The sequence below is a fragment of the Musca autumnalis genome, unplaced genomic scaffold (genome assembly GCF_047663935.1).
Source record: "Musca autumnalis isolate F117 unplaced genomic scaffold, ASM4766393v1 scaffold_2, whole genome shotgun sequence".
Taxonomy (NCBI): domain Eukaryota; kingdom Metazoa; phylum Arthropoda; class Insecta; order Diptera; family Muscidae; genus Musca; species Musca autumnalis.
The window spans coordinates 95,241,956-95,266,273 of record NW_027411755.1 but is presented as its reverse complement, the minus strand read 5'-3'; the positions used below and the strand labels follow the sequence as shown (position 1 = coordinate 95,266,273).

General features: G+C 35.5%; 3 protein-coding genes across 5 annotated transcripts in view; 1 reads left to right on the top strand and 2 right to left on the bottom strand.

Moving 5' to 3' along the window:
• Positions 1-22,576, top strand: part of sip2 (septin interacting protein 2) — a 37,810-nt gene extending 15,234 nt beyond the window's left edge. For both annotated transcript variants that reach the window (XM_073968498.1, XM_073968497.1), the window contains exons 2-5: positions 8,278-8,780; positions 8,853-9,875; positions 9,938-10,383; positions 22,136-22,576. In XM_073968498.1, coding sequence (XP_073824599.1) covers positions 8,471-8,780; positions 8,853-9,875; positions 9,938-10,383; positions 22,136-22,426 — 2,070 coding nt within the window. In that variant the 5' untranslated portion in view covers positions 8,278-8,470 and the 3' untranslated portion in view covers positions 22,427-22,576. The remainder of the gene's footprint in view (positions 1-8,277; positions 8,781-8,852; positions 9,876-9,937; positions 10,384-22,135) is intronic.
• LOC141392968 (uncharacterized) lies at positions 2,713-4,598 on the bottom strand. 2 transcript variants are annotated; one of them, XM_073965934.1, is made up of 2 exons: positions 3,079-4,598; positions 2,713-3,018 (listed from the first exon to the last, which is right to left on the bottom strand). In XM_073965934.1, the coding sequence occupies exon 1, from the start codon at positions 4,460-4,462 to the stop codon at positions 3,260-3,262; it is 1,203 nt and encodes a 400-aa protein (XP_073822035.1). In that variant the 5' UTR covers positions 4,463-4,598; the 3' UTR covers positions 2,713-3,018; positions 3,079-3,259. The 2 variants fall into 2 exon arrangements, with proteins under 2 accessions (XP_073822035.1, XP_073822036.1); XM_073965935.1 differs by having other exon boundaries at positions 2,713-3,013.
• Positions 22,548-24,008, bottom strand: Hmgcl (hydroxymethylglutaryl-CoA lyase). The gene is made up of 3 exons (XM_073968499.1): positions 23,962-24,008; positions 23,683-23,840; positions 22,548-23,624 (listed from the first exon to the last, which is right to left on the bottom strand). The coding sequence occupies exons 2-3, from the start codon at positions 23,761-23,763 to the stop codon at positions 22,719-22,721; spliced, it is 987 nt and encodes a 328-aa protein (XP_073824600.1). The 5' UTR covers positions 23,764-23,840; positions 23,962-24,008; the 3' UTR covers positions 22,548-22,718.
• Between the last annotated feature and the right edge of the window lie 310 nt (positions 24,009-24,318).

Below are 24,318 nucleotides of genomic sequence, written 5' to 3'. Positions count from 1 at the left end.
TATCTTGCATGTTGCCGTTTTGTCCCATCTACTTTCAGCCAGTGATAGATAGTGTTTGAAGATATCCCCTTTAACTACTCCCATTGGAATTGCGACTGATGCCTTTGGGAGTTCGTTAGAGGCGGATCCTGCTCTAGCTAACTCGTCTGCTTTTTCATTCCCAACAAGTCCCTTGTGGCCCGGGATCCAGGTGAGAACTACTCTTGACAGACGCCCTAGTCTGGCAAGTTCTTCTTTACAATCTTTCACTAGCTTTGATGTGACAGCGTTGGATTTTAGTGCAAGGAGCGCCGCTTGACTGTCGACGAAGATTCCTATTGAGTTTGCTGTGTGATGCTGTAAAAGTTCAGTACAGGCCTCCTTTATTGCCAGTATCTCCGCTTGAAAGACACTACAGTACTCAGGTAGCTTTGTAGATGTGTGTATGTTTGCTTCGTCCGAGAACACACCGGATCCGACTCCACATTTCATCTTGGAGCCGTCCGTGTATACCTTAGTGTCATATGCTATCAATGGTGATCCATTACTCCATTCTCTTCTGCTTGGAAATTTGATTGCATAAGGCTGATCAAAATCCAATGTAGGTACGCAGTAATCAGCAGAGGTTGTTATTTCTTTCGGAAGTTGTTGAAGCATGCACGCATGTCCGTAAGTTCTGTCTCTCCACATACCTAGAGCTCGGAGTCTTACTGCATTACATGTTGCTGTTGCTTTGATGTGTAAATCAATTGGCAAAATGTGCATCATTATATTGAGGGCTTCGGCCGGACACGTTCGCATCGCCCCTGTTGCCCCGATGCATGCAGATCTTTGTATGCTGTATAGTTTTTTCTGTGTTATTTTCTTGTCCACTGCTGGCCACCACACTAGTGCTCCATAGGTGAGAATTGGTCTGATTATGCTGGTGTACATCCATAACACCATTTTAGGTTTGAGGCCCCATCGGCTTCCATACAATTTGCGACATGCGTAATATGCAACAGTTGCTTTGTGAGCACGGTGTTCCACGTTACGTTTCCATGACAGCTTAGAATCTAGGATGATTCCTAGGTACTTGGCATGATCTGATAGGGGTATTTCTTGACCTCGCAGTCTTGGGAGATTAGGTATTGCATATTTGGTCTTTGTAGTGAATAGCACCATCTCAGTTTTCCCTGGATTCACTCCCAGACCACATCTTGTGGCCCAAGTATCTAGCGATCTCAGGGCTCCGCTCATAATGTCACTTATTACGGTCGGAAACAAACCAGAGACGAGTATTACCACATCGTCCGCATAGGCAACCACCTTAATCCCCATGTGGTCAAGTTTATTGAGAATTTCGTTGATGACAAGGAGCCAAAGTAATGGCGAGATAACTCCTCCCTGTGGAGTTCCTCTGTTCACGTGCTTTGACAGTGTACTGTTTCCCAGTGTGGCATTAATAACTCTGCTTTGCAGCATGGTGGTAATCCAACTACTGATGAGTGATTCCACGCCGAAGTTATCTAGTGCTTGTTTTATAGCTGATGTACTGACGTTGTTAAAGGCACCTTCTATGTCCAGGAAAGCAGCTAGAGTAAATTGTTTGTGCTCTAAGGACTTCTCTATAGTCCTAACGACTTCGTGTAGGGCTGTATCCGTCGAGCGCCCTTTAATATAGGCATGTTGGCTAGAAGATATGATGTTTGAGTTTTCCATCTTTTCTCGAATATACACGTCGATGAGTCTTTCGAGCGTCTTAAGTAGAAATGATGAAAGGCTTATTGGTCTGAAGTCTTTAGCATTTTCGTGACTACGTTTTCCTGCTTTGGGTATGAAGACAACCTTTACCTGTCTCCAACTCGTTGCAACGTAGTTAAGGGAGATACATCTACTATAGATGTATACTAGCCAAGGATTTATTATTTCCTCTGCACATTGTAGCATTTTTGGTATGATTCCATCTGGTCCTGGAGATTTGTAGGGGGAGAAGCTGTTTATAGCCCACGTGACTTTACTCGGACTTATTATCTTATCAACTTCACTGTTGTTTTTATCTACAGCTGTAATGGGTCGCATTTCTTCGGTACTGTCCGAGCAGCCGGGGAAGTGTGTGGTAAGAAGGATTTCAAGAGATTCGGCTGAGTTTTCGGACCAGGTGCCGTTGTTTCTCTTTATATAGGTAGGATTCGAATGACCTTTTGCCATAACTTTGCTTAGTCTGGCTGTATCTTTGGTATTTTCTAACGATCCGCAAAAATCAACCCATGATTGCTTTTTTGCTTTGGCTATGGCTTTTTTGTATTCCTTTAGCTTATCCTTGTATGACTGCCAGGATCCGCTTTGGTAGCTGGCATTGAAAGCTTTCCGTGACTCTTTACGCAGTTTAGAGAGTTCGGATGTCCACCATGGTGGATAGTGTTTTTTCGATCGTGTCATTGGACAGGATACTTTAAAGGCTGTGTCTAGTGATTTCTCCAGAATAGATACAGCTTTGTCAATACATGTTGTAGTGTCGCCTTTTTGAGGAGAGCTGGGGAGTTTATCTTTTAAAACCCTATTAAATTTCTCCCAGTTTGTTCTTTTGGGGTTGCGAAAGCAATTTGTTGGCGTTTCTTTTTCAGATATATTAAATAGTATCCAATTGTGATCTGAGAAAGAATTCTTATCAGATACCATCCAATTAGCAATTTCAATATGTCGTTTATCGGATACTAAGGTTAGATCAATGACATCTTGCCAACCCCTAAAGTTATCCGAGCTTGGAAATACAAAGGTTGGGTTAGTACCTCTATTGCATATAGTGAGATTGTTAGTATTAATGAAATCTAAAACTGACTCACCTCTGTCGTTGATTTCAGAGCTACCCCACAGGGTATGTCTTGCATTTGCGTCGCAGCCAATGATAATGGTGTTGTGTGGGTGTATGGCCCCCAAGGTGTCCCAGACCTCGCTTGGTGGTGCTTCCCTTGAGTGGGCCATATAAGAGGATGCGATAAAGAACTGTTTACCATTTTTCAGTTCCACTCTTGCCACGGTGAAGTCCGCTGTACTATACTGAGGACACAGAAATGCATTTATGTTTTTTTTTAACAATTAGACATGATCTTGGCTTACCTTTATCCTTCATGTATAATGTATTGTATTCTCTGCTATCAAGTCCCTTTACTTCATTCTCGAAGACGTATGGTTCTTGTATAATGCCTATGTCTAGATCCTTCTCCACCAGAAGGATCCTCAGGTTATCTGAAGCTACCCTAGAGTGCTTCAGATTGATCTGAACGACCTTAAGCATAGTTTAATGAGGGGATGATGTGGATGGCCCCTCTAGCTGCATATTATCGAGCAGCTTTTCGGCATCGTCGACGTCAACACCATCGTCTTCTCCGTTCGGGCCAAGTGGGCGTAATATCTTAACTTTGGCCTCCCTTACGCCAAAGAACAGTTTGTTGCCTAGTCTCTCCAGTGCCTCTACTCCGGCCTCTGTTATCGAGAGAACCAAGCTCATGCTATTATTATTGGGTGGTTCTATGGCGATTACAGACCATTCATCCATTGGAACGTCTTTGTTCATTTTCGCCAGACCTTGCAGTAATTTGGGGCCGTCGCAGTCTATCTTGGGCAACCAAACTCTGGCTCGAGGTCTCATAGGGATATCTTGGGCTGGTATCAGCCGCAGGCTGATGTCTTCCCAGGCATCGCTGATCTTTGCGATACATTTCTCCAAGAATCCTTTTGAGAACTCGTCCATGCATTTGATTACCCTATAACCACGGTGTACCTCGCTAGAGTCGAAATGGGGCACAGGAGAATCGTCGTTTGCGAAAACATGTTCCATAACTTGTTCTGACAACTTTGTTTCTACCATGCCCCATTCCGCTGTGGTGATAGGGGACAGCTTGTCATTCTTGTCGTTGGCCACGGCAACCATCAGGTTATCCTTAACGACTTCGTTGAATGGGCGTTTTATTGTTGAAGAGGCAGTGGTGTTATGCTTTAACTTTTTCCTCTTTGCGGGCTTGTTGTCCTCTGTGCGAGAGCGTTCACGCTTGGAGGATGTTGGTTGATCATTTTTAGAGGCTTTAGCTTTTTCGTATTCCTCTACGATTTTGGTGTAGGTAATTTTGTCTTCTTCATCCCGTTCATGGACTGTACCTTCTGCAGCATTCTTAGCAATTTTGCTGAGAATATACTTTGCCTTCTGGTACAGGGCCTTACGAACGTCGGACGGGCTTTTTTTCTTTTTGTTAGACTGACCATCTTCAGTGACGGTCAGAGTTTGTGTGTTTGTTTTATGTTGCTGAAGTGAGTCAGAGCTGTTTGCAGTGCTGACTACACTTGGTTGGCTAGCTGCCAGCTCCTGGCTGGAGGCTAAAAGTTCATCCTCGGAAGAGTTGCCACACTGCATCCGAGGGGTAGTTTTGGTTTGGTTTTTGTTTGTTTTTTTAGTATTTTTTTCCATAGATTGTTCCCACGAGTGTGCCGTAAGGGGATGGACCATCGTACGCAGTGACGGCTTGCGCAGACTAGGCTAATTATAAGTACCCCCGACCCGTGCCCTGGCGTCGAGGGGGAGTTGCTAGCGACCAGACTTCTTTAGACACTTGTCGGCCATTCAGATCCTCGGCACAACTCCATCACCTTGATCTTAAAAGTGTATGATTACAACATTAACTCACATCTCTCTAATATATCCAATTTAATGATTCAAAACAAACTGGATATTAACCCATTAAAAGCGAAAGCGATATTTTTTCATTCTCGACATCATCAAATACATTATCCTACACTTTTTATAAATGGCATTCAACTTGATTTTGTGAATTCATTAAAATGTCTCGGAGTAATTCTGGATGATAACCTTACCTTTACCAATCATATAAACACACTCTCCAACAAAATTTGCATTACACTGAGAAGACTCTATAGTCTCAGAGCGTATACTCCCAGATTTGTGAGAACTCGATTGGCCTTTTCGTTGTTAATGACTTTGACTATGGCATTGAGATTTATTCAGGAACATGGTCTTACAATATTGACATAATTGAAAGAACTTTTAGGAAAATCATTAGATATGTATATTTATTGCATCTACATGATCATGTGAGGGTAATAGAATATACACATTCGTTTCTGGGCTGTAGTTTTAGGGATTATCTCAACCAAAGGGTTATTTTACATTTTTATAAAATTATGAAATCCCAAAAACCAGAAATCTTAGCAAATTCGTTTTCTTTCATTCATTCTACGCGGAATATACAAATTGATATTCCATTGGTTCACACGTCAATTTATGAACAATCTTATTTTGTTAGAGTCTACCGTGTTTGGAACTATTTTCCTAACAACCTTAAACTTTTTTCCTACTCCTATCACGCATTTAAAAAAAGATTAAAATCTCACTACAATGGTTAAGTAAAATTAAACTAAAGGCTGTTTGCTATAGGGTCCTTATAACTTTTAATTTCTCTCTTGTTCAATATTCATATGGCTGGGGAGCCACTCAATTATCTTAATTATTTAATTGAATTATATTTGTTTAAGTATAATATGTAATTATAAAATAGTCTTTTTGCATAGAATTTTATCTAGCAATACATGTATAATAGGCCTATAAGGCTTCCTTTGTATTGACGTTAATAATAATAAAAAAAAAAATTGCATGAAAACTATAAGAGTTTTTTTTACATTTTTTTAAAAAGTAAAATATCATAATTGTTTTGTAAAATATTAAGAAAAATAAATCATGGCATACTGACTTACCATTTGTCCGCACCACGCTATTTTTTAATGAATACAAATTATATTTCTTAAGCGCCCCATACACTATCAAATTTTGATGTCACCATTTGTAGTAGTATGTGTACATTTTTCAAAATATGAGAATGTATGTGTGTATTTTACGGATTGAGGAAAATCAAAATAGTTTTGATTTTCAAAATGAAACCCAATCAATCCGATGAATAGGGTTTATTTTCAAAATTGTCAAAAAGAAATTTTGAAAAAAGAAAACATTGTGTTTGGAAAGAAATAAAAAAATTAAGTTCATTCGTTTTTTAGAGGACAATTTGAAGATTTCGGTTGCAGATTGAAGGCTGATTGAATGCTTTGCTACACACTTATCAAGCACACACGTACAGAAGGAGTTCATCGAATTTGATAGTCTATGGCCCGCTTTAGAAAAAAAAATATGAAACAAAAGTGCAACTTTACGTGCATTTTTAAGTCGTTTCGCGGAGTAAAACGCCAAACTGAGTATGGATCATTTGCAGTGGAGTACTTAGCTAACGAATTCAATAAAAATTTAATTAATTTTATGTACTTCAAAATTCTCTAAAGTTCCACTAAACTTCCCATATTTCGCACTGTGCGCCGTTCGGACTTGGCGATAAACATTAGGTCCCTTATCATTGAGCTAATATGAATCGGGGTGCACTCATTGATATGAGAGAAGTCTTCCTTGTCCCGTATGGGATGTGTGTGGAACAATTATATCAGAAGCAAGCAGGCGAGGTAGCTTATGTACCTAGACCTTTAAATCTGCTTTATATGCCTATACCTTGGACGACAGTACAAAACGCTAAAATATCACGAGTACTTACAGAACTGTGAAGGGCATAAGATGAATGTAGAGGCTGGACTCAGAAAATTTTGAGAACAAGACGGAAAACACTGTTAGGTCTCGTTGTACTGAACACAAAATATATATACATGCTCTGTGAAGTCCATACTTCCCGAGATATAGGCCATTAAAGTTCTAAATTTTCTTTTAAATTATAATTTTCTTTTGCAATAGCCGGCCTTGGGCCGGGGATTTAAGACTTTCTCCTATGGACAGGTGCAAGTCTCGGGAACGGGCACAAAATTTTATTTTAAATTACAATTTTTTCTAAATAGCCGGCCTTCGGCCGGGGACTTAAAACTTTCTCCTATGGACAAGTGCATATCTAGGGAACGGAAACAAAATTTTATTTTATATTATTAATTTTTCCCTAATTAGCCGGCTTTCGGCTACATATTTTTGGAACTTTAAAGGCTTATATCTCGGGAAGTATGGACTTTTAGTGTTCAGGACAACGAGACCTACCTGTTGTAAAAATCGGGTGTGCGCTTGTATTCCCGTCTTATGCCAAATTTTGTCCATAGGTAGATCTTGGAATGCTGATTACGCCAAAATATATCATGTTCGGGTAGTCCGTATTTCCCGAGATATAGACTTCAAAATTTCTGAAAAAAAAAATAATTTTGAAAAAATTTTGATCGCGTTAGACCTGTTTAGCATCTGTCCACAGGAGAATGTCTTAAATCCCGGCCAAAGGCTGGCAATTTTTGAAAACTTTCTGTGGAAAAAGTTTCAAATCCGGCCACTACATTCAACTTGCTCCATGTTTGGTAGTAATTTGAATAACCAGGCGCTTGCCCCCTAGATTTGTTCGCTTTGATCCAAAAACCTTATTTATATATTAAATTTTATAGTGATGGGTTAAGGTTATCGTGGCACGGAGCGATCTTTGTTTCCATAGTAACCCTAATGATATCTTGATATCTGTTTCTACAAAAGTTAAAATGCAGATTACAGATAAATAGAATATAAAAAATAAAAATCTACCAAATAACAATATCATAGAACAATTTAGAACCACAACAGATGCTTCAATTTGAATCATAAGTTTTCTTGACGACAACAAAAACCATTATCGGTTAGTTGGCGTATTTTTGATACGTATAATTTGTTTCTTCCATTTTTTACTTTTTCATTTTTGTGCACATACCTACTTTGCTTTCAAGTTCTTTAGAACTTTAGAATATTAACTTAATTTGACCTCAAATTAAGTTTTGGCCATATTTTACATGATACTCAGTAACTCCACGTGTCTATGCTCTTTGTTTATGCTTTACTTTCTCCTGATTTTGACAAGGATTTGCGATTGTTGGATGATTTTGCTTTCACAATAGGTGTTTCGGTTGACTACTTAAAACGATTTAAAAGGCGTAGTATGGAGATTAATGCTTAAAGTGTAGATAAAATGCACTTCCGGCAACTCATCCCTTTATATTATGGAGAAGACATTATACAAAATGTTTCTTTTTTTTAAGTTTTTGAGATTGAGATCGAACAACAAAAAATTATAATTATATTATTATTAACAATTTTTTGCTACGTTTCTGTTGCGTTCTTAATGTAGATTGGATGTTGAAATGGTTGCCTGCATTTTACTGTTTATTACTTGTGTGTTTTACAAACCTTTTTCTTATTGCTTTTTGAAATCGTCCTACAAAAACTAAACCATTAATTTAACAAATATTTTTTCGCAGTAAGCCAGCTGCAAAAAAAGCAATAAAACCAGTTGAAAATCCCCGTTATAGTTTGGATGTAAGCAAAGAGTTGCAAGATCTAATAAACGAAAAGAAAAGACAAAAGCATTTAGAGAATTGTATAAAATCATTGGAAGAAAATACCCCAGAAGGAATAAACAAACCGGGAAAAGAGAACCAATCTACACCCAATATGGAAAACATTTCAGATGAGAGCTTTGAAGCCTTAGAGAGGATGTGCGAAAAAACTGCATCGGATCCTAACAGCACATTATTCCGTTATTTGCAACATAACGAGCAACCCAATCAAAATAATTGTATTTCTCCGTTGCGTAAATTTGATGAGAGCTTTGAAGTTTTAGAGAAAATGTGTGATAAGACAGCTTCAGATCCTAATAGCACATTATTTCAATACATACATAGTGATCATAAGGAACAAATACTAGCGGAAGCTAAAAAGCGAAGCACAGAAGCTATTTGTGCCGTTTCAACAAAAAATAACGGTAAAGTCAAAGAAAACATCAATATTTAAAAAAATACACATGTTTTACTACGTAACCGACTCCTTTTTTCAGATCTTGAAAACGAAAATAAATTGTTGGCAAAATTGAGCGATTGCACTTTACTAGATGATGTGGAGGCTCCATCAAGATTGTGGGAAAATACTATTGCCGCCGATGCTGGCTTTCGTACTTCACCAGTTAAAATGGTGGGACTAATGCGTCCTTCGACTATAATCGAAGAACCTTGCGATGAATCGAGAAATTCTGACATTTCTTCACAGACAAGCTTCCAAACAGCAACAACAAAAGGAGGACTGCTTAGTGATGTTTCAAGTTCCTATGATACAGCTCATGAATCAACTGTTGCTAGCTCTCGTGCTGATGTGTCGAATGAACGACGTGAAATAAATGTAGATGATATTTTAACTCATGCTATCAATAAAACAAGAAATGCTACATCCAACTTAGTTGCGTCGAATGGCATTCCAACAGAAACACAAACATTTACATCAATTGATTGTGACTTGAAGAAGGAATATGAATCGAATGAAATCCCAACAACCATTGAAACAATTGATTTAGAATCGACGCTGAGTCCCCAACATGAATTCTCGTCACATGAAAAGGAAATTGTAGATGACGTTGTAATAATAGATGACGGTCAACGTGAAATGAATGTGGCAGCAGATGAAAATTCAGATGAAGACGAAGAAGAAATTTCGGTAATAGATATCTTATCTGATGATGAAATAGAAAATAGTATACCACCGACCGAAAAATGTGATGATATTAAAATCGAGCTTGCCTCCAACAATGGGAGCTACAATGAAATATCTCAGGATAATAAAGAAAACTATTCATTTTGTACATCATTATCGGATCGTTCTATTAAGTTCAACGATACAATGGAAGAAGTAGAGTATATGCTTAAAAAAGGTATGGAATATATGGCTGAAAAGCAAAATATGCCATTACCAAAAACAGAAATCAAAAATGAATCACCAATACTAAAGGAATCGGAACTGCCGAAAACACAACCAAATTCGCCAGTCGTTAAAGACAAGCGTATTATTACAGCACACTCCGAAACAAAAGGTAGGTTTTTAGCATTGCATAATGACTTACTTATGTATACAAGTTCTTTTCCTTTCCTTCAGCGAAAGTGCCAAAATCATCAACATTCATAAAAACGTCGAATAAAAAGGTACAACAGTCTTCTAATCGATTCGCTTTTGATATGAGACCTTTTCCAAAATTGGATGTATTCGGAAAATCTCCTCAGCCAACTCATCCACGACAGAAGGAGTTGAGTAGTAAACAACATTTTTCCCACATCGTAAGTCCTGTAGGGGCGTACATGAAAAAAACTGCATCGACTCCACTCATGTCCACGGGAAAAATCAAAAGCAAAAACGCAAATGTTTTAAACTCTTCTGCATTTCGTGAGCTTGAGTACGAATCTCGTTTATGCCAAGCGAAAATTGGAACAAACTCAGCAGTCATTAATTCGCCGAATGGTGGACTATCTCCTTTGCCTGGCTCTTTAGCAACAATAAAAAGTACATTACCTAAAAAAGCATATATATCCTCAGAGTTTAAGCACGTGAGTACATTTAAATTTTTATTATGTTTGCCTTAGAGTGTTCATTTTGTAATAGTAGCTTCCGGCCACAACTTTCATCCTTGTATGCTAAGGGGTAGTTTACACTATATGTAAATGTCATATGACACAAAATAAAAATATTCCATATCTACCCACGGAGGCAATGTGGAGACGTAGTTTTTTACATTTGTGCTGGTGTGGATGCACAGAGTAAATGGCGTAAGGAAAATCTCCAATATTGCACATATTAGCGAATATATAACGATGGAAAATTTCATGTCATATGACATTTACATATAGTGCAAACTACCCCTAAGCGTACACCTGTTAGAGTATTCATCTCGAATCCAATTTTCACATAATTCATATATCAAGTTTTCAAGATTTTTCGATAGGATATTTGTCTGATTATGTCGAGAATCGTATCGTGCTGTCTTCTTAAAAATCTCTACCACGGTTTCATTAATATTAAAATTAATAATAATAAGAACTAATAAAACGCTAATAATTATACATATCGCTCAATTACTCAAAGAGTGACATAAATCAATAAATGTGTTTTCTGAATTAGCAATTTCTATTTTTTCTACAATTTCTACTCTATCCTAAAACTTAAAGACTTACGGTTCATTTACTAAGAGTTTGGCATAAATCAAGAAAAAAGTTTTTTTGAGCTTATTCATTATTCATATTTTACTTCAAATTATGCTTGATCCAGCACAAAAATTTAGTACTGATATCTTGCTATCTCTTTGCAAAATACAGTCCAAGTAGTTTTTTCAATTTTTGTACAATATTTTTTTTTTAAGTTTAAAGTAAATTTTTTTTTTGCCAAATTAAAAAAGCGTTTTTCTCGAAACTGTATTTTTTGAGATGTGTCACTCTTTGAGTAAATGAACGATATGTATATGGTAAAAACCAAAATTCCTTCGCAATTCCATTTTGAAATAAAAATTTTTTTTAGTGCACATCTACATTTTTTGGTACAGAGCTTAAGGAAAAAATTCTGGTTTCAAATCTGTTCGCGTTCACAAAATTGCCCAATGCGTGCAAAAGTTATTGCTGGTTTTATTCTCACACAAAAGAAAAAATATTTAAAAATCTCTTATTTGTTGTTATGAAAAATTTATGCATAAATCGTTAACAGCATTCCATATCTATTAGTAGATGTTTATATATTTACTAAATTTATTATTATTTTCGCGGAAAATCAACAAATAATAAAAAAAAATATATAAGTAAATCCAATTTATCCTGTCCCAGAGTCCGTACAAAGCCTTAGAAAATAAATTGAAAAATATCTGCGGAATCTAGATAATGCATAGAAAAATATGAAACCAAATTTATAAAGATTTCTTATAAATCTACACTGTAACTATAAGATTACCATCTGGTTGTGTAGACAAAAAATAAATAAATAAATTGGGTACGTAAATTGCATATTATAACAACAACAAAAGACAAAAACTTATTGTTAGACAATATTTTTGTAAATATATTTTTTGATTTGATTCAAAAAATTAGAAAAAAATATTTGGTGTTCTCCAACTATTTCGCTAAAATCCCATACGATAATTAATGTACTCTACTAAAACTTCATCAAGAAATGAAGTTTACTATCCTATCGCAAAATCTTAGTTGCTTACTGTGATAAATTATAAGGATAGGAAATAAAGAGTAATATTGAAATTACAATCATTCAAAAAATATGAAAATTTAAAAGCCTGTAATTCGCGAATTGTTTAAAATCAGTTGATGCGCATCCGTTTTTGGATACAGCGAATCAATATCTTTCAATATCTATACATATTTCGATGTTTCACCCAGCGGCCATTGTGTGCCGTCAGTTGCATCTCACAATTCCAAAAACCTTAAAGTGGATAAAAGTCGCGCAATATGAATACGATTTCTATGAGCATCCGGTTTCATTAGCGCCCATTAAAAATACGTCAATATACACCTATTTCAAATAGATTCTTTAAGAATCCATTCTATTTTTCGTAAAAAAACCATATTACTCGCGTAATTCTGTAATTTATGACACGCGTTTTCGCAAATATCCAGCCTTATTACGGTTGGCGTAGTCGTATGAGTTCAAGTGTCGTAGGCGTAGTCGTAGTTTACATTTTTTATATGATGAAAATTATATAATACTATTTTTTTTATTTTATAGCATCTTACATTCATAAAATATCGAAAGAAACACATTTATCATTCCCAGGACGGATTTCTTGGGTTATAAATAACATTTATTCATTTATTATTATTATTTTTTTTTTTTTGATACGACAAATCGGTATCACGTATGGCGTTGAAATACGAGAAAAGAGTCGTTACCGATTTTAAATAAAAAGTTCACTACTTTTATTCATTTTCGTATGACAAATTTCGTGTTTTTGTCAGATGACAAATTTTATTTTTTTTCCTTTATAAATGTTTTCATTTCACATTTTCATAGAACAAGAATTGAGCTCCTGGACTAAAAGTTTAAACATGATCTACTAACACTTCTATTAATTTTTGTTACCAAAAGAATTCTTTCAAATTTATCAGGCTGATTATAATCGCGTATAAAGGATTTCATTTTCCATGTAACCTGTTGCAAAAATCTTCCAAAAATGTGCTCAGCCATTCTTCAGACCATTTTGAAACTCTAGAATCCTTTTTTCTGTGGTATTTTGTATCATATCTTTTACAACACATATTTCAAACACTGATAGCACGAGCAGTTTATACTCGTATTTGAGAATTTCACTACATTGTTGATATATTTTGTCAAACTTTTGTTGAAAAATATTATAGAAACAATGGAATGTTCTGAGGAGTTGTGTGTAAGATTCCGGTGAATATTTTTCTCAAAGAAAACACTACGAAAAATTTAACAGTTCTGGAAATGTGTACAAATTATGGAATTTTCATGATATACATTCGAAGTCAATAAATGCAGTTTTCGAGCTGATTATTTCTTAAAATATTTTCTTCATGCTCTTATCTTCTAGTTTGTTTTGGAGGTCGATACGAGATTCGAATTGGTATAAAAAGTCAATGTTTAGCTATGCTTAGATGAGGCAATAAAATAAAAGCTGGATCTGACGCATCAAAGCGCAACTTTAAGTCTGTACTTACAAAAAATCATCAGAAGAAATTGCACAAGATTACCTTAAAAATGTTGCGCAATGTTTTTGTTCCATAAAAATCCCAGAAGGGACAAAAGAGACTTCTCCCATATCAATGAGTGCAGATCGATTCATTCATATTAACACAATTATGTATATGGAACCTACTGCTTATCGCCGAGTCCGAACTAGAGTTGTATAGTTCATGAACGAACTAGTTCAATTGATCAGTCGATATAGTTCACTATAGTTCAATAGTTCACTGAACTATAATCAGACGAACGATTCAAAATCTACTTCAACATGTCGTTCACAAATGCATAAAGTGTCGTCTGTGTTAACTGATGTATTCGTAAGGTGATGAGTTTTGTTTATGTTTTGGATCAAGGTACAGGAATAGCTGCTCAAAAATGGAGATTTCGACAAAAAAAAAAAAAAAAAAAAAAAAAAAAAACTCAACTTCATTTATTACCCTCTATTACAGAGAGTAATGTTTTTTTTTTTTTTTTTAACGAACTGACAGTGTTGCAAAATTTTACTGATCGCTACCAATATCATGATTTCATCCCGGCGAAGGGAATTATCAATTGGCTTCTCAGTTTTTGAAATGATGCCTTTTTAGTGAAAAACCGAACTCTTTAAGTGTCTAGTATTCCCAAATGAATGAGAATCACACTCACTTTTCGGCTTTTCCATTCATTTGGGAATACTACAAATAGAATAATTCGAATTACAAATGGAATAATTCGAATTACAAATGGAATAATTCGAATTACAAATAAAATTCTCGAATTACAAATAAAATGTTACGAATTACAAATAGAATAATCGAATTACAAATGAAATGTTACGAATTACAATTGGAATATTTCGAATTACATGTGAAAAAGGTGTAGTCCGAACGGCTTGTCCTAAGACACCACTTATAGAGAAGTTTTACATGGCTGAAATACTCAGGCAATGTCGCCAACATAACACTGAGGGGTATTTTACCACTGTTGAAAATTTGGTTTTGACTGGGCTGGGAATCGATTCAGCGATAAAATTCTCAAAATAAAACACTGTGCAACATTTTCAAGGTAATTATGTGCAAACAACTTCTAATGAGGATTTTATGAAAAAACAGACCTAGTCGACAATAACCATATTTGGGTTTTGTGTTTTTAGATCGGGTTCAGATTTTTGGTCTCGTCTACACATGGCTAAATATTGACTTTTTACAGCAAATCGAGGTAATATCTCTGAAACCAATTCGAATATTGTTTAAACCTCCGAAGCAAGCTTGGAGATAAGAGAATGACGAAAATATATGAATAAATAATCAACTCGAAAAACTGCATTTATTGCCTCAAAATGCATGATATATCTGAAAACTCCATTATTTTGTATATTTCGCACTATATCTCCGAAACTGTTACATTATTCGTTGACTTTTCTTTGGAAAAATTAGCCACTGGAATGTTATTCACAAGTCTTCAGAACATTCCATTCGTGTAAAATGCCTCTATCAAGCTGTTTCTAGCATATTTTTCAAATACAATTCGATAAATATATCAACAATGCATTGAAAGCTCAAATATAAAAATTAACAGGCAGTGTGAACATTGCTACTGACCAGAGTTCCAGAAATTATGTAGACATTATATCGATTTTCACCCGCTAGATGATCACCCGCTGTTTTTCCTAGTTCATCTGTTCCACACATAAGTTCAACTACTTTAGGCTATATATTGCTAAAGAACACAAATTGTTACTAGTTATTGAGATACATATAGCCTCGAACAATGGAAAAAAGGGTCGATTTAGCCTAGTTTAGATGAGGCTGTAAAATCCAAACCCGATCTAACAATGCAAAACCCACCTAGCGTTTTTGTAGTCTTCATGTTTACTTGCAGAAAATGTCCATTATAAGTAGTTTGCATTTTCAGTGTTGCACAGTGTAATAAAAAAACAAGTGAGCAAAGGCTATAGTCGGAACGGGGCCGACCATGTGATACCCTACACCACATAAGCTTTTCACTGGTAAACATTTCTTTTAGGGAATATAAACCGACTACTACCAAAAATAATATGCCTCTTTCTCTCTGGGACCCCCATAAGCAACCAAAATTTTGTGACCATCCGATCAAAATTACGACCTGTAGCTTCATTGCAAAAACTGGAAGAATTAGATGCATTACCGACTATTGTGGTATCTCCCTTGTTTGACCACCTTCGCCAACCTGCTTTACACCAATGTAAAGGTAATATTTTCTTATTCCATTGACAGGCTTTGTCGTTGGAATACCCCTACTAGAAGCCAATATATTCACAAAGAATAAAACTTTGAATTTGTCTCCAAATGAGTTTTTCCCCATTCCAACCCCTAAATATTATCCGACTATCACCAAAATCAATAGGCTTCTTCCTCTGTGGGACCCGCATCAACTCCCAAAAAATTCGTGACGATCCGATAAAAATTGCGACCTGTAGCGTGATTACAAAAAAATCGGAAAATGGGATGCATTATCGACTATTGCCATATCTCTGCTATTTGACCACCTACGACAATCTTATTTACATCGTTGTAAAGGTGATATTTTCTACTTTCCTTGTCAGGTTTTGCTTTTGATATGCCTCTTAAAGAAACAGAGATATTGGCTTTGAAATAAAACGTTGACCTTTCTCCAAATAAGTTTTTGCCCATTCCGACCCCTGAATATTATCCGACCATCATTAAAATCAGTAGGCTTCTTCCTCTGTGGGACCCTCATTAACCCCTAAAATTTCGTGACGATCCGATCAAAATTGCGACCTGTAGCGTGATAACAAAAAAATCGGAAAATGGGATGCATTATCGACTATTGCCATATCTCTGCTATTTGACCACCTACGACAACCTACTTTACATCGTTGTAAAGGTGACATTTTCTACTTCCCTTGCCAGGTTTTGCTTTTGATATACCTCTTAAAGAAACAGAGATATTGGCTTTGAAATAAAATGTTGACTTTTCTCCAAATAAGTGTTTGCCCATTCCGACCCCTAAATATTATCCGACCATCACCAAAATCAATAGGCTTCTTCATCTGTGAGACCCCCATTAACCCTCAAATTTTCGTGACGATCCGATCAAAATTGCGACCTGTAGCGTGATTTCCAAAAAAATAGAAAAATGGGATGTATTACCGCCTATTGCGATATCTCCGTTATTCGGTTACCTACGCCGACCTAGTTTGCATCATTGTAAAGACGGGATCTTCTACTTTCATAGTCAGGCTTTGCTTTTGGAAAGTTTCCAGCCAAAGCTGTGATATTCGTCATTATAATTAAAATCGCAAAAATGAAAATTTGGGTTTTATTTGCTACTATTGTGATATCTTCGTTGTTTGATCACCTACGAGCACCAGCTTTACATCATTAGAAAGGTGATATTTTCTACTTTCATTGTCAGGTCTTGCTTTTGGTATACCCCATATAGAAGCTGAGATATTCGCTTTGGAAAAAAACGTTGTCTTTTTATCCACTTAAGTTTTTTGCCCTTTCCGACCCCTAAATATTGTCCGATCATCACCAAAATCAATAGGCTTCTTCCCCTCCGGGACCCTCATCAACACCCAAAATTTGGCGAGGATCCGATCAAAATTGCGACCTGTAGCGTGATTACAAGGTTTAGATGGACAGACGGACGGACTGACGGACGGACACACATAGCCAGATCGACTCAGCTCGGCGAGACATTCATTTTGGTATATATAAGTATGGGTCTACGACCATTATTTCGATGCGTTACAAACTTTTTGGGCAAAACCAACTTATAATACCCTCCCCACATAGTGGTGTAGGGTATAATAATATCGGACTGTAGCACCAACGAAACAATTGGAGAATTTCAGTCAACGTTCTTTTAGTACAATTTTCTGTCAAATAACAATTCTTGTTCAGCTAAAAATGTTTGAAATCAATGTGTAAAGTATTATTTAGAGATAAGTAAAACAATTATTCAGCTAGAACTTGATATTAACGATTTCGATGACTGTATTTTTTTTGATCAATGTGTACTATGCTTTATGTGTGTGGGCGAATATTGCGAAAAGACTTATTTTGGGGGTTGAAAACGGCAAAGAGCGAAAATGGTTTTAATTTTTTTTTTTTGCCTTATACTTTTTTATAAGACAATTTTATGAAATAATTAACGATGGGGCATTTTTTGTCATTACCGTAGTTAGAAAATACCCATGGTAATGAGAACACGGTAATGGTGGAAACGTGATTATTCATGGATTTAAATGTGGAAATCATCAAAATTTGTTATAAAATATAATATAATTCAATGAAGGCTTAAGAAATGAATACATACATACCATAAATTTGAAAATTATAATATAAATAACAGAAAAAATACTCCCCACGGGAGTGAAAAAAATTCAGGAACATGCACAAAAAACACTTCAACAGTTCTCAAACAACTGACCACATTTTTCACTTCTGACGATTATCTTTAAAACTAACGGGAATTGTCGTTACATTGGCAGATTACATATAAACAAAAACCCGGTTTAAAGCATTTTTGTCTTAATAAACACATTGGCCCACGGGAATGAGAAAAAAATAGGTACACGACTAAAATGTCTTAAATCATAATTTAAAAAATAAAATTATCGGTCTGTTCCAGAACTGCAAGAATCTACTATTTTTTACTATTTTCTTCGATAACATAAAGGAAAAATTGTTATCGTAGTAAAAAATAGTAGCTTCTTGCAGGTTCTGGAACAGAGCATATATTTATGAAATTAAAATAGCCTTTGTTCATTCATTCCTCTAGAATAACTCGTCGAAATATTTATGAATATCGGTGTTTTTTAAGCACAAAACGACTGGGGACACGCCACGGTAATGAGAATTTGCATTTTGCGACCAACTTTTTATACCCTACACCACAATGTGGTAAGGGGTATTATGTCTTTGTGCATTTGTATGTAACATACAAAAGGAAACAAAATAGACCCATAGTTCCTTTTGGGGATATACATATAATCACTTTCTGAGTCGATTTATGCATGTCCGTCCGTCTGTCCATGCATTTTTGTTCGCAACGTACAGGTCGCATTTTTTGTCCGATTGACCTGAAAATAAGGGACTACAATTTTTTTTAGCCCTAGGAAGAACGCTATCGCTTTTGGTCCCATATATATTTTCGTCCTATTTCACGTATTTGCTGCACCAAACACGCTATATATACTTCCAATTTTGATGAAATTTTGAACGTGTGACTGAATTCGGTCTACAAATAAGTGTGCCAAATTATATCGAAATCGGTTCAGATTTGGGTATAGCTCCCATATTTATTTTCGGCCGATTTCACGTATTTTCTGTACCACACACGCTATATTCGTCCGATTTTGATGAAATGTAGAATGTTTGAGTTCGGTCTAGAAATAAGTGACCCAAATTATATCGAAATCGGTTCAGATTTGCATATAGCTCCCATATATATTTTCGGCCGATTTCGCGTATTTGCTGCACCAAACACGCTATATAAGTCCGATTTCAATAATATTTGGAATGTGTGACTGAATTCGGTCTGGAAATAAATGTGCCAAATTATATCGAAATCGGTTAAGAAATGGATATAGCTCCAATTTATATTTTACATATTCACAGTGGTGTGGGGTATTATATAGTCGGCCCTGCCCGACTTTGATCCTTCCCTTACTCGTTTCATATAAATATGTATATTTTATTTCGATTTTCGAGCGTCGTTTAAGGACATTTTGTTTACTTATTCCGTTTCCAAGAGTTAAAATTTTTTTTCGCAATATTCACCCATGTATATCTTTACATATCTATGTTGGTATACACTTACAATCATATATATGCAGAAGTTTGAATTTATCTATAGCCCATAACTCAATCCCCACTCACTATGATATTGTACATAACTCCACATCTCTTATTGACTATTTTTTGCTATCTTCTAGTGACAGTCTTCAGCATTCCAGTCAATTTCAATGCCCAGGAATTTCACACCACTCTTTCATTTTTGTGTCATTGCATATTTCGAAGACTAATAACCCATTATTTTTTGAATACATAGACTACAACGCATTAGCTCCAAGTGACGTTGAAGAAGCCTTAATGGCATGTGATTTTTCGAATATGTATTTAACAAACAATGTTGATTTACAGTTGGACATTCTATATTCCAATTTTTCCAGTGTTAACTCTTCTTTTCCAACACGCAGACGTAAAATAACGTATGAACGGAAGGATTCCTGGTTTAATGATCCAGAGATTAAGCGTTGCTTATCACTCAGAGACCTAGCTTGGAATAACTACAACTTATATCCTAGCTCTGAAAATTGGAAATACTTCTGTAGATACAGAAATAAGGCAAAACGGATTATAAGAGGTATTAAAGCCCAAGTTCATGGTAGGCTTTTTGAAGGTAAAACAACGAAGGAATTATGGGGTATACTGAAAGAATATGGTGTTAGTAGGGAAAAAGATATTATTGACGTTGATGTTAATGAGTTGAATGAGTCTTTTCATTCATTCCAAAATAGAAACGTTGCAAGTCCCTCTATTATTTCGGATATCGTTGGAACTTTTTCGTTTCATTCTGTGGATATCATAGATATACGGAATGCATTTTCTCTTATTAAGTCAAAAGCTGTTGGTTCAGATGGTCTGACTTTAAAATTCATTAAGTTAATCTGGCCTTATGTGGAACTTCATATCCTACATCTAGTTAACACAATTTTGATGACCTCTGTGTATCCCACTTTATGGAAGGTTGGAAAAATCATACCCATTCGCAAAAATGATTCTTCGGATTCATATAGACCTATTTCTATGATGCCTATCCTGTCAAAAATGGTTGAGTATCTTATGAAGTCTCAGATTATTGAACACCTCACTTTTTCATCTGCAATTCATGATTGTCAGTTAGGATTCAGGCGAAACCGAAGTACAACTTCACTCCTGATTGGTCTAACTGACAATATAAGAAGTATTCTTAGCCAACATGGATGTTGTATACTCCTTTCCCTTGATATGGAAAAGGCGTTTGACAGGATTGAACACACAATTCTTGTGAATAAACTACATAACTATTTTCAATTTACGAATTCAGCTTGTAACCTGATGGCTTCATACCTTAAAAATAGGTATCAATATGTTTCCTGTAATGGACGTTCTTCAGACTTTTTACCAGTTTCGGGTGGAGTGCCCCAAGGGTCAGTACTCGGTCCGCTTTTATTTATAATGTTTACAAATGATCTTTTTTCGTCAATATCCACATCTAACTGCATTCCTTTTGTCTTCGCTGACGATGTGCAGCTTCTCTTTAAATCCGATTTGGGAAATTATGATGTTTTACAAAGTGTTATTAATTCATCAATGTCCTTGTTATCTAACTGGTTACAGTCTAATCAACTAACAATTAATATATCTAAAACAAAAGCTATGTATTTTGGAGTCCGTAATGATGTTGGCATTTCTGTCAAATTTGATCGCATTGATATTGAATTTGTAAACAGTATTAGATGTCTAGGTATAATTTTGGACAGACATCTGACTTTTGAGGACCATATAAACTCGCTTATTACTAAAATAAATTTCATTCTCAAGAAATTATATAATCTGGAATTAAATATCTCAGTGAAAATAAGAGAAAATATAGTTCATGCCCTTATAATGCCAGTATTATTGTACTGCGTGGAAATATACACTGGAACCATTGCTGCTTTAACGAAAAGGATAAGACTGGCTTTTAATAGGGTAATAAGGTACATATATTTCTTGCGTGTGCGAGAACATGTCACTACTTATGTAACAAGATTTCTAGGATGTACTTTTCGTCACTTTATAGATCTACGTTGTATGATACAATTCTACAAGATAATTCGATTGCAATGTCCTCTTTTTTTGTTAAACTTTTTTAAGTTTTCGAAGCACATACGAAATCCGCAACTTATTTTTCCAACGTTATCTCCAATTTTGGAGCGTTCATTCCATGTAAGAGTAACTAGGGTTTATAACTCTCTCCCGCTTGGCTTAAGAATCTTTAATTCATCTCAATACTTATATCGAAAAAATCTCCTCCGACACCTGAACTCACTTGAGTAAACTTCATCAGGCAAATTTTGTGTTTCTTTTTTGTGAAATATGTATTTTCAACTTTGTATTTATATGTTGATTTTAAATTATATTTTTATGTTGTTTATGAATCACTAAATTTAACACAACAACATTTAACACAATCTCTGATTTTATTAACGTTTGATGTTAACATAAATTAAGTTATCCTTATGAACTGATATTTTTTTCATTCATTCTATTTGAGAGTAGCTGAATTTTTTTGCATAAATTATCTTTGTAAATGAATTAATTAAATTATATTTCTAATTATAAATTTTAAAACCAGAGTAGATGTCATTCAAATCAATTTATTTTTAATTTTAATTTTAATTTTTTTTTAAATTATTGTTAGCATTTAAGAAATGTACATTGTATTTATTGTAGTATACTAGCCATATATGGCCATTTGGCTTGGCTTTGAAATGAATAATAATAATAATAATATTTCTTATATAATGGTATTATTTTTTATTCCATATGCTTTATTTAAAAATTTATATAATGCTATTATTTTTAGATCGTTGATGAACGTACACCTGTTACCATCCCCGGAGGTAAAAAGATTCAAAAATATTTGGAAAATGCTATGATGCCAGCTGTCTTAAGGCATGACGGCAAAATAAAGATTCCGGGAGGCTTAAGTAGTAAATCAACAATGGCGCCACCAAAGCCCAAAATATCCAGTTCTAAGGCTCCATCTGAAACAAGAATATCTACATCTCAAAGGAGCAATTCCAGTTTGGCTGATCTATCAGTAATGTCGGGTGATGTTTCAATGTACACAATAATGGACGCCCAAAAATTTTAAAAACACATCTTATGTGTGTTTGCAGCTAATGTTTAAGGTTTTTATTTTACATTGTATAATACAGAAAATGTTTATGTATTATTTTTATTTAAATGGTTCTTGGAGAAATAAAAGATTTTGCTACGTTTTGTCTTAATATTATTTTATAAATGCATCGTTTTCATTTTAATCACATGTTTTGGTTTGCAATGTTCCTCGTATGTATAAATAGGTAAGCGATATAAGAATATCTAAATGCATATTAACATATGGTGTGTTCAGATTTTCTGTATCTGTTACATAGTATGTATAATTATTCAAGAGATCCCTTCCATGCCCTGTTGACTTTGGATTCAGAAACTCTACCAAGTTTTTGACATATAAACCGACCAACAGAAATTAGTTTCTCCAAGTCAACACCAGTGGTAATGCCCATTCCGTGTAGCATGTAAACAACATCTTCGGTCGCAGCATTGCCCGAGGCCCCGCGAGCATATGGACAACCGCCCAATCCTGAAACCGATGAGTCTACCACAGATATGCCATAATCTAAGGATGTTAAAATATTAGCCAATGCTTGGCCATAGGTATCGTGACAGTGCACAGCCAATTTTTCTGGAGGCACAACACGCACTACTTCATCCAACATTTTTCGCATAGTTCCGGGAGTGCCAACGCCAATTGTGTCGCCCAATGAAATTTCATAGCATCCCATATCGTAAAGGGCCTCAACAACCTTCACAACATCCTTCGGTTTTATTGGACCTTGGTATGGACATCCAACTACTGTCGAAACATAACCGCGAACCTTAACATTGTTCGTTTTGGCCGCCTCTAATACAGGTCTAAAGCGTTCAATGCTTTCGGAAGCAGTACAATTCACATTCTTTTGTGAAAAGGCATCAGATGCAGCACCAAACACAGCAACTTCTTGAGCTCCAGCCTTTAAAGCAGCTTCAAATCCTTTCAAATTTGGAGTAAGCACAGGATATGAAATACCTGCGACTTTGCGAATGCCCTGTAAAACTTGAGCATTATCGCCCATCTGCGGCACCCACTTTGGGCTGACGAAGCTTGTTGCTTCAATTGTTTGCAATCCTGTTTCGGATAGTTGGTCGATTAGGGATATTTTCACATCAGTAGGCAAAATTTTTGGTTCATTTTGTAAACCATCTCGGGGACCAACTTCTACAATACGAACTTCTGCTACTGGAGATTTCTAAAATAAAAGTATATGCATAAATATTTGAAATGATCTGTAAAAGTATTGAATTTACCGTAGCAAAAGATCTTTTTGAAAGTTTTCTCAAGATTTGGCTACTGGAGCTCGCTGATCTGATCATTCTGCAACTTTGCATTTATTTTTGTTGCACAATCATTGACAAATGATAACGATCTCCAGCAATATCAGCTGATTCATGGCCCAATAAACATGTGGTCTGTTCCAGTACTGCACATTTCTACACATTTTTACTATTTTTTTCGATAACATAAAGGAAAAATCGGTTATCGGAGTAAAAATGTGTAGAAATGTGTAGTACGGGAACAGACCAATGGTCGCCAATTACACAACTTAAATGTCAACAATTTGTGCGTAAAAAAACGGGCAGCTGATTGGAACCCTTCATTTTATTTATTTTTGTTATTGGGGATCATGATACAATAAGAAGGTAGCAGCAACTGCCGTTTTTGGGGTAACATAAGATGTCAAAATTTGACATAAATTCAATGCAATTGACACATTATTGGTCTGTTCCAGTACTGTACATTTCTACACATTTTTTCGATAACATAAAGGAAAAATCGGTTACCGGAGTAAAAATGTGTAGAAATGTGTAGTACTGGAACAAACCATATGTTACCATCAGCTGGGCTGATAATGCTACCTTCTTATTGTATCATGTTGGGGATGA